The sequence below is a fragment of the Syngnathoides biaculeatus genome, chromosome 2, assembly GCF_019802595.1.
Source record: "Syngnathoides biaculeatus isolate LvHL_M chromosome 2, ASM1980259v1, whole genome shotgun sequence".
Taxonomy (NCBI): Eukaryota; Metazoa; Chordata; class Actinopteri; order Syngnathiformes; family Syngnathidae; genus Syngnathoides; species Syngnathoides biaculeatus.
In genome coordinates, this window is record NC_084641.1 from 32,608,018 (window position 1) to 32,618,857 (window position 10,840).

Sequence of the window (10,840 nt, forward strand, 5' to 3'; positions counted from 1 at the left end):
ACAATAGCCCAAACCACAACCTTTTTGAAGCCAACATATTCCCTCTCTGCTTTAACCACAGATGTGCTCTTTTGCAACAATGATTAGTGTGGTTGTCACGAGGTTCTGCTTTGAGACTGCAGTTGGCAAACTATTTTTCCTGAAGCTTCTCGGATGTGGACCATAACAAATATTTGCTATTAGTTAAAATGCACAAAATCAAAGATGTTTTGCTTGTGCACAATGCAGCCATTTGTGTACTAATCCAGTGGTCCACAACCACCAGGCCACAGGGCATTTGGTAATGGGATGCACGACTGAAAATGCACTTTCACAGTTTGATAGGTTATGGGCCAAATTAATACATTTTGCAAAGGCTTTTTTTTTTTATACCAAGCTAATTACATAATAATCTAATCTAAATTATTGGGGGGAAAAAGATACTATTTTATACAAGTCAGGTTATGTTCAACATATTCAGGTCTTTTACCACATTATTGCCCAGTTATTATATGTGCCTGTTACATTTTAAAAAGGAGAAATGTCTTGGATTATAGGCTTGTAGAGCACCTTTGATACTTCTCAACTGTTGTGGTTTGCTAAAGAGAGTCACATGCTGTCAGCTACGGAAAGAAGGGCCGAATCATAAATTCAAGCTCAAGTCCCCTAATTTCTGAGGGGTTCCTAAATTTCATAGACCAAGTGCAAACTAGAGGTTGAGTTTGTGAGAATGGTAAAGAAATGGCCTTCACGACAATATGTGCACGTTCGGTGGCCTGCTTTTCAACACATAGGTTTTGAAAGACATCACTGCTTTGACAGATGAATTAATTCTGAAACTTCACTGTTCCTCTTACTTTATATCTGCTCTTCATCCTCCTTTCCATTGCTCTCCCTCATGGCAGATCGTCCCGGTGTGCAGGACCACGGCCGCATCGAGCAGCTGCAGGACCACATGTCGGAGACACTTCAGGCCTACATCCGAGTCAACCACCCGGGTGGACGCCTTCTCTACGCCAAGATGATCCAGAAGCTGGCCGACCTGCGCAGCCTGAACGAGGAGCACTCCAAGCAGTACCGCTCTCTCTCTTTCCAGCCCGAACACAGCATGCAGCTCACCCCGCTGGTGCTGGAGGTTTTTGGCAGTGAGGTTTCATAGTAGACACACAAATTCACAGGTATCGCCTTTATTCCCTTAACCCCCATCACCACCACTGCTGGAAAACCGCTGCCTTTGAAGGCCGATAACATGAGTAAATTCATCCTCATGCATCACACTCCTTCCTCATCATCTAGACACCTGCTGGCAAGACTCCTGGATGTATGAAACTCATAATTCAAGGATGCTGTGGATACCTGCACCATTTGAATAATCACATTATTACAGTTTGACATCTTCTGAACACCCCCAAATGCTAGTCTCCCAAATTGTCTGTCAACTATATGCGCTGGATAGAGGGATTCAACTACCAACCCTTATCTCCGTCATCCTCATCACGGTACGCCTTGTACACCTGCCCAATTGCAGAGGAATACAAAGTTTTGCATCCGTCTATCCACCCACGAGCACGAGCCAAGACATCCGAACAACGGCAATGTTAGAGGAATACTTGCTGGTTACAAAAGAGCTCTGTGTATTTGTGCTCGGGTGAAGAAGGAAAAAGCCTGTCAGGACCTAGACCGAGAGAGACCCACTCAGTTGGAATTCCTTGCTGTCCAGTCAAAAGGGAATTTTGCCAGAATGTATGTATGATGCTACAGTAATGAAATGTATAAGCTGAACTAGATTGCTACAGTATCTGCAAATATATATACAGTATTTAAGACAGTTGGGTGCTTCAGAGGAAGCACATTGCTAATGTGTAATATATAGCAGTGTTTCCAAAACTTTCTAAACTTAACACTGACATCAGCTGTACATAAACTAATGCTATAGATCTCAGAAAGACGCATTTATAACAAAATTCAAGAGTGTTTGCCTATTTGACGATCATTAACAAACAGTTCTACTCAGACAATCGGTGACCCTCAGTTTGGGAAAGCCTGCTGTATAAGATTTGAAGGCCCCCCTCTCACTGTGTGTGTGTGTGTGTGTGTGTGTGTGTGTGTGTGTGTGTGTGTGTGTGTGTGTGTGTTCTGAGTCCTTGTTGACCAGATGAATGCACTGTGAGAGGAGTCCTATGTTGTGTATGCAGTATAACAAAATATTGGTGGACCACAGGGGGTTTGAGTTCAGACCTTGGCTGAGGCCCCGGAATCTCCCATTGTTTTTTTTAGTTTGTTTTTTGGACCTGTGAAGTTGACTGACAAAGATGACGTTGTGTTGTGGTGGATAGCAGCTATCCACCGTATTTTAGTTGGGCTGCTAAGACAGCAGCAGATAGTTGCTCGCTGTTACCTCAGGGAAAAGTTCTGTCTGATAGTGTGTACGTGGTGTTGATGATATGTGTCAGGCGTAAGCTTACAATCAGAAGATAACCTTTTCAAAGCTCTCTGCATCACTGTGATTTCTAATTGTATTCGATAATAGTTCATGTAAGCTGCAAATAATAATTCTAACCACATAGCCCCATTCCTAGTTAATTGTATCAATGAAACAGGTCAACGCTAAAGTACATTTCCAGCCTTCCATTGGAGGGTGGAGACTTTGGACCCACAGCTAAAATTTTTTTTAATTTATTCAGGATGAACACTAAATGTTGTGAGACAGAAAATAAGGACATGTCGCTTGTCAGCCCCTCAGCAGGCCTAGAGCTCCCCCTTGTGGACAACTCTTGTAAATACCACTTGCTCAGTCTGGTCTGTACAGTACATATTTAGAATTTAATGTAGGCAAAATACTAAGAAAATTCAAGATGCTCTGGAGTTACAGGCACTATATGCAATTAGTAGTTATGGACCCTGGTGCTGTATTATTCAATTTGGTGGATGGAGTCGACGCTTCCAGTGAACACGTTTGACTCGTCGGAGTAAGCAAAACAAGGTTGTTTTTTTTTTAATTTGTTATGATTATTTTTCAGATTTTGGACCGTTCTGAAACCAAACAGTTGCAAACTATTTAGCATCGGTGGAATGTATCAAACTCTCGTCACTTAACATTCCTTAAATGCATTAAACAAACGGACAAGTCGTTGTGGCCGCCACAAAGCGTCCTCTCCACCCATCCCAAGCTTGTGGGTGTAAGTAGTTTTCATTCTCTCTCAGAAGTTAATTGATAAGCTTTTTGCAGTGTTGAAGGACTATTGATGATTTGACTAAAAGTTCTTTCTGTATTGCGCTAATCCACATTGTGTAGCTTGTGCTTGGCTTGCTGCCTGAGAACTTTTGGTTTAATGGATGAGTGATGAGCAGGGAGCACCCCTTCCTGGACACTTTTCCATGCTCCCTCGGTTTTAACTGAGCAACACTAATCCTCGCTTTTAGGGCAGAGAAACAACACAGTTCTCCCGCTTTTCTACCGGAATACTTAGAAGACTGAACGCCATATCAACAACGTTAAGGGAAGGAGTGAATTCTTGCCCCAGTGGCATGATGGTCAACTCACACTGCCTCAATATCACTGACACAAACATTAAGCCAGTGGCCACCAGCATGGGCGTGCCTCATCATCAACTATCAACCAACCGCCATACCGCCTCATCTTCTGCAGGAGCCAGTATTACTCCAGTCGATGACTCACCACAGCTTTAACCCAGCAGCCGTCTCGGCTCTGCTTCTTCGGTGCACCAAGGGCTGATGGGAACATCTGCCGTGGACTATCGCTTAACTGTGAAAACAACAAATGCCCACATGCCGGTTTATCACACCCCGCTATAACTTTATACTTGGACCTCCACCAGACTTTGTACAGAAAATTTGAAAGGAGTATTGCCTCAAGTCGGCAGGATATGCAGTGACTGACGACGACTTGTCGCCTTTTCAACCCAAAGTGTGATGATACCTTGCTCACTACTCTGCCTCACTTTGCAGCTCTAAGAATTTACATTCTCTGAAGAAAAGAAACAAATGCTTGTTTTTGAGTTAAAAAGAAAACTGGACTTACTCAGCAACATTAATATCACCTGTTTGAAAAAGGAATGCATGTCGAAGGAGGGAGATTGCTCAACTTTAGGATGTTTGGCAAACGAAGCATCCTTCTTTTTCCGCGTTTGCTGACTGGTTGAATTAAATCTGTCGAGCCTCTCGTCCCTTCCAATCAGGTTAGCTACTCCACCTCAGTAGCCTTACTTGGGGTGCTTTCCCTCTGAACTTTCTTTGGTCCCTTTGAGTTGATTTCAATGATTTCTAGGCAGAAAGGTTGAAAGAAAATCACTCTCAACACACAGCAGACAGGATTACCGCTCAGGATCCACAAATTCACTAAGTGACGATCCACAAAAATGCTGAAAATTGACTGGATTGTTAATATGTGCGTACCCCACTTGAGAAAATATTAACTTTCTCATGATATTTTAACATTTTCATAAAATTGTTTTACTTTTGTTGTGCTCCTAAGCCAACACCCTAATGTTCTGTTTTAATATATTTTTTTAAATCCTATTTGGCTTTGGGCCACAAATAGCCCGAGGTTGGACCTTGTACACCCTTTAAAGTGCCCTGTGCCAAATTCTCATGTGCGGTAGTCTGCAAAATTCCACCACGTTTACAAACACATCGACTGTTTGGGATCAGAGAAAGCAAACTACTGGTGTGAAAGCACAACTTTCAGAAACCTCTATCACTATACATCATCGAAACAGATACCTCAGTCATATATGGAATATCTTCTCACATCAATAGCCTTGAAGGGAACCAAACATGAACTCCTCGCACGCACGCACGTTCACTCTCTTATCAGAGCGTAGTTGTGTAGAAGACAGCTGTAGAGTACAGTCGGCCGCTCGCTGTGTGTGAGTGGATCCCAATGTTTTGAAGTTCTTACTTACTCTCATTTTCTGGCTTTTTCCTCGTTTTTGGATCAGCACTCTTTTTGTCCAGTGTCTACAGCTCAGCTTTAGCGCTGCATTAACCAAACATACTACCTCTCCCTTCAGCACATAAATTCATTATACAGTATCTTGTGATTTTGTGTCGCAACATGATTGTCTTTGAACCCATTTTTTTAATTTAACACTAAATGAAAGGATATGTTTATGTCGTCTACAGTCATCATTGTCCCGTTTGGATCTCTTCAAATGGAGGACGATTTTTTTTTTTTTTTTACCTCAACATATCACAGGATTCATCGCCTGAGATTTCAAACCAGTGTACCTCCGAGTGGTAATGAAAAGCCTCCTATTGTTCACTTGATGTCAGGAAGGGGAGATCAATAGGTTCCAGCGCATCAGATAAATGTTTAATATGCACGATACATGATTTAGTTGGTCGCATCATCTTAAGCGTCGAAGTGGGCCGGCAGAAATTTCCCTTTGCTAGGTGGCTACCCTGCGGTGAGGAGATAATACTTTGGGAACTTGTCTTGTCTTTTCTTGAAGAGAGCCAGCCTGTTGCTTTGATGTAGTCCCCCGCCTCCCCAGAGTCTGAATGTGGCAAATACGTGCGTCAGTCAAAAGGACATAATTTACACCATTATCAGTAAGAGAAAATAAACCTAATCAAGTAAACCCAGCATTAAATTGGAATGGGGAAAAAATGTTTTTGAAAATCAAACCAACAAGGCCTCTCCCATGGTTATGCTAGTTCAGTGCAGCAATTCTCATTTTGGCCTCCCAAATGTGAACGACCTGTTGAAAGAGGATATTTGGAGTTAATTCTGACGCTGTCAAAGGAAGGTGACATAGAGGGGGAAAAAAGTTGAGGGGGGAAAAGAAATCACTAGAATAAACTTGTAGTTGTTAATAATGTATTATTTATTGTATTTTGACCAAAGTGAATTTGTAATATTTCACTCGTAATGTTGTCCTAATTTCACAAACTATTTGTTCAAATAGCACTAATGAATGAACGGGGAAAAAGTTGTAATGTCTGAAGACTAAAAACAGATTATGAGGTTATGAAAAAAAGTACAACCCGTGAGAAACCTGATCCTCCTTAAATTGGCTATGAAATGTAGTCTCATCTTTGTTTCAATCAAGAATGAAGTCTGCTTAAATAAATACCGTGCAAACATGTTTTCATATTTTCCTGACAATATGAATACATTGACAGGAGAGGGCGAGAAAATGAGGGTACAGAGGCTCCCAAGTGCTTATCAGTTGTGAGACAAGATTGGAGGTGTGGCCTAAAGCTGCTCTTGCCTCTCTAAAACACTGCCAAGCATTGTTGCTTCTCTTCCAAGGAGTAGGTGTCCTATAAAGATGGCTGCAAGACCACAGCGCAAAAAGATTTGTGAGGTCAATAAACAACCCTAGTGGGTCACTTTGCAGACTTACAGATATCACGGGGACTTGCCAACATCTCTGTAGACAAATCTACAATACGTAAAAACATACAAGAACATATTTCATGGGGGAAGACCAAGGGAAGAGGCAGTTCCTGTGAAAAAATGTTTGACGTTTCCTAAAGAGCACTTGGATGTTCCACACCACCACAGGAAAAATATTCTGTGGGTTGGATGAAAGCAAATTTGAATTGTTTGGGAGGAACGCGTAACGTCATTTGTGAATGAAAAATGGCACACCGTGCCAACATCAAAACCACAAACCAACTGTGAAACATTATGTCTGGGGCATCATGGTTTTGGGGTGTTTTGTTTCTTCAGGGCCTGGACAGCATGTCATCATCAATAGAAAAATCACTTTGCAAGTTTGTCAAAATATTTTGCATAACAACTTGAGGTCATTGATCCAACAGTTGAAGCTTAATGTGAGATTGGTGTAGCAAGGGGACAGTGGTCCAAAACTAGAACCAAATCATCAACAGAATGGCTTCAGAAGAAGAAATGACCTGTTCTGGATGGACCCAATCAAAGCCCTGACCTCAACCCAATTGAGATGCTTGTGGCATGACTAGACATCCCAGGAAGTGCAACAGTTTTATCGAGAGGAATAGTTTAAAATGCATCCTGATCCTTGTGCACATCTGATCTGGAACTACGGGGAACCTTTGGTTGAGGTTTTTGCTGGCAAAGGAGGGTCGGCTAGTAACATTCAAGGGTTAATTAGCTTCTTCCCCTCCCTGTCCTGTGAATAATTACACGTACGTGCTCAAAAAATATAAAACATACGGTTGTGTGGTATTAGGTTCAGCAGACTGCTTTATTCTGATTGATCTGAGCCCACTACTTTTTAGGACCAAAATATGCAAAATTTAAGAAATTGCAAAAGGTTCACATACTTTCTTCTCCCACTATGACATCTGTCATTTTTATTCAAAAAATCATTTGATACATATTTTATTAGGATAGGCATAGCTTCAAAGTTACCAATATGAAATTATATATACCATGGGAACTTATTTGATATACATTACAGTATGTAGGTGTAACATGACTTAAAACATATTTTTGTTTCTTTATTCAGAAAATTCTGTGACTTAATTCCTGTTGTACTTATTTTTTTTTTCCTTTTATCAATTGACTTTTGTCTCAGTGAACGGTTTTGTCAGTAAATCCAAACTGAGGTTGTCACCCTCACACCACACATGTTCTTGTCCGCTTTGCTCTTGTATCGCTGTTCTCTTTCAAACCTTTCATTGTCACATTGGGATCCCGTTTTTAGATCTCATGAATATATCTGGCCTTGTTTGTTTTTTGGGGTTTTTTTTTTTTTTCTTTCTCTCCATCTAGTTCTGGCTACACCAAGCTGTCACACAGCATCTTAAAACTGACCTCAGCAAACGGCCTTGTTTTCTTTCTCAGCTCGCAAAAATCCTTCATTGGTGTACTGTGAATGTGAACTCCCACACACAAACGACGACCCACACACACACACACACGCCCACTGCCTCACCACTAAGGACACTATCGTAGCTATATGCACCACCCTCTGCCAATCCCCTTTCCTGGTGGACAAATAATCCAAATGTGTTAACGGATTTCTAGTGGTCCGTCCTCTCTTTCGACGTTTCACCCAGTAGAAGAAATTGTAGTTCACCACTATGTAGAGCCAAACATGTTGTGATGTCAACACGAAAATATTGAGTTGACCCAGCAGTTGAGTGTTTTTTTTTTTTTTTTTTGTGAAATACGATTGTGTGGTACAGGCTGGCGTGGAAAACATGACGTAAATGTTCCTTTATTTGTTTTTTTTTCCCCTTTTCATGTCTGCATAGTAAAGGGGAGTTTGCAGTTAAACTGCTAGCAAGATTTGGTTTTAGCCTCGCGTCTCCCTTCCCGGTCCCTTTGCAAAGCCACACCCCTCACTAATGTGAACGACCCTGATTCTCAAATGCAGCCTTTGCTTATGACGTGCGATTATGAAAGTGCGTAGAATTCTAATGAATAAACTCAAGATAATGCATGTCCATCTTCAACAAAATAGTAGGGCTAGCAATAGCAAGCTAGCAGTAGCACTGTAAACGAGCCCCTGTTAGCCGAGGCTGCTACATTTGCTGCATGACTTACTTGTAATATGGTGTTACTATAAGACTAAATGTTGACTCTGACTCTGCACCATTTCTGAATGTTTAGCTGCCTGCCGTCACTTTGCTTCGCCTCTGTTTGCTAGTCTCACGGCTAGTCGTTGGCAAATGAGGGATGGACATTTTTTTTTTTTTCTGGAGGTGGATGGATATTCTTTCATAGTTTGAGTAAATTCCCCGAAACCAACGCAACAAGTCATTCTGAGGAACATGATTGGGTCGTGCACTACTAGGTTTGACTGGTTGTATTTCTTCTGTCACTTTTTTTTCCAGATCTTTTTAGTGTACAAGATGGGGAAAGAGCGTGATTATTTTTTTCATACATTTTTTTTTCTCACCACTCTCATTTCATCCTGAATGTTTTAACTTAATTTTTTTTTTAATTGCAAACTTCCCTTTTAAGCAGAGTCCCAGTTTAAAAATGTGAACTTTTGCTTCGTATTGTTTTGTCAGCCTGGTCCACACTGTTGTGTTTGGTTCAGATCAAGTTTTTGTGAGGAGAGTGACTGAATTGTCATGTATGGTTGTGTTTCTGCACTACCTCTTTCCAGTGTATAATGCGCTAGCTTGATTGACCGCCCGCCCGCCTGCTCGCTTGCTCGCGCATCCACACGCTCACGCACCTGTACAAGTGATGCCCGCAGGGCAAATACAGACTCCCGGACAGATGCTGCGCACATCGCAGTGCACTTGTTTCTCCCTCACCAGCAGCTGCCAATGATGCACTTGTGTATTTTTGTTTTTAAATGTCTATATAAATGCGCCATGTCCATTTTTCAAGTGAAAATCTCTCAAGTGATGCACATAATTGCTCAGCTCAGTTGTACCTTGGTGTGCCTACAACCCACAGCCTTATTTGGGGACAATATCAGGGCTTTTAATGCACGATGATCTGTCTTTGTAGTGGTGATGATGACGCTGTCGTAGTGCTTCATAACTACACTTTTGTTTTGGGGGGATCTCACCATTTTACATAGTTGTTGTTTTCAACAGTATCCTGCTCATGGGAATTTATCATACATCCCAAGTTAATTTAATGGAAATCAAGACATCTTTCTTGATTTGTATATTTTCTCAATTTCACTTCATGACACGAAAAAAAATTTCAAGAGGATGTAATAAATTCAGCAGACTGTGATCTTTGAATTTTTTCATATACAAGCGGTACAGTTGCAGTGGAGTAGCCTCCCAAGATAAGTACCACCATGCAGTAAAACCTGCCAGACCTCATTCCTGTTTTTTTGAGGGGGTTTCATCATTTCACAGTTGCCATGCTTTCATTGTCGATGGCCCCATGACTACAAAGCCCTGTCTGATAGTAATTTCTTTTCTACATGTAAGAAGTCAACTGCTCTGGCCATGTTGCTGTTTTTTTTTTTTTTGTGCTCTTCTCACTGCATTTGATCCATTGTGCTTCGATTACATGCATTGTATCTAGTTAAAAAAAAAAAAAAAAGAAAGAAAACTGATAATGCTTGGAGCAAATCACAAATAAAAGAGCTGTACATAATGATGCAAAACAACCAATTGCGTTTGTGGCTTTCTTTAAATTGGCGGTCCATGAGGACAACAATGCATGAAAACATGATGTCAGAATTAAATACTTATTTTGTTATTCTCTAGTATAACCATCCATGGGGTTAATGTTTTGGGGTGGATAGTGGTTTGCACTTTAGCCTTATACAATAGTTCTAAGGTTCTGCGTTTGAATCTAGGCTCAGGTATTCCTGTGTGGAGTTTGCATGTTTTCTCCAAGGTACTTTGACTTACTTCCACATTTAAAAAAAAAAAAAATGTTCACGGAAAATATACATCATCCATAGATGTGATTGTTGCCGTGCCTTTAGCGTAGAGTAAGCTGGAATAGACTGGCTCGTATGGGACTCTGATGGGGACAAGCATTCAAGATAATGGATGGAGAGCTAAACTTAACTTCATCCAGTATCAGTGTTAATGCAGTTAAATTACATTTAGTCTTCAACACGATTACTACAGTGAGTTCTCATCAAGATAAAACTCAAATGGTATTTATTGCTGCACTCTGGTTTCCCAACCCTGTTCTAAAATTCTCCATGACTTAAAGGAAGACTCTCCCCAAAATTCATATGTACAATAACCCCTCCAATGTGAAGTAATATTATTATTACATATATTTTGGACATTAATTGAAAATAAAGAACATATTTGAAATCCCAGCAGAATCTGGATATGTGCCAGCTTTCAGAGTCAAACGCGGAAGAAACATCCTTGACTCCGCCCCTGACGTCACCGGTGCTTAGCATTACAGACCATTCATTCTACCTAAGCCAAGATGCCAACTTGTTCTGCACCAAAACTGAGA

General features: G+C 41.0%; 1 protein-coding gene across 3 annotated transcripts in view; it reads left to right on the top strand.

Annotated features, from left to right (window-relative positions):
* LOC133490830 (vitamin D3 receptor A) overlaps positions 1 to 10,010 on the top strand; it is a 98,768-nt gene extending 88,758 nt beyond the window's left edge. For all 3 annotated transcript variants that reach the window (XM_061801381.1, XM_061801398.1, XM_061801390.1), the window contains exon 9: positions 885 to 10,010. In XM_061801381.1, the coding sequence (XP_061657365.1) occupies positions 885 to 1,138 (254 nt within the window). In that variant the 3' untranslated portion in view covers positions 1,139 to 10,010. The remainder of the gene's footprint in view (positions 1 to 884) is intronic.
* The last annotated feature ends 830 nt before the right edge of the window (positions 10,011 to 10,840 follow it).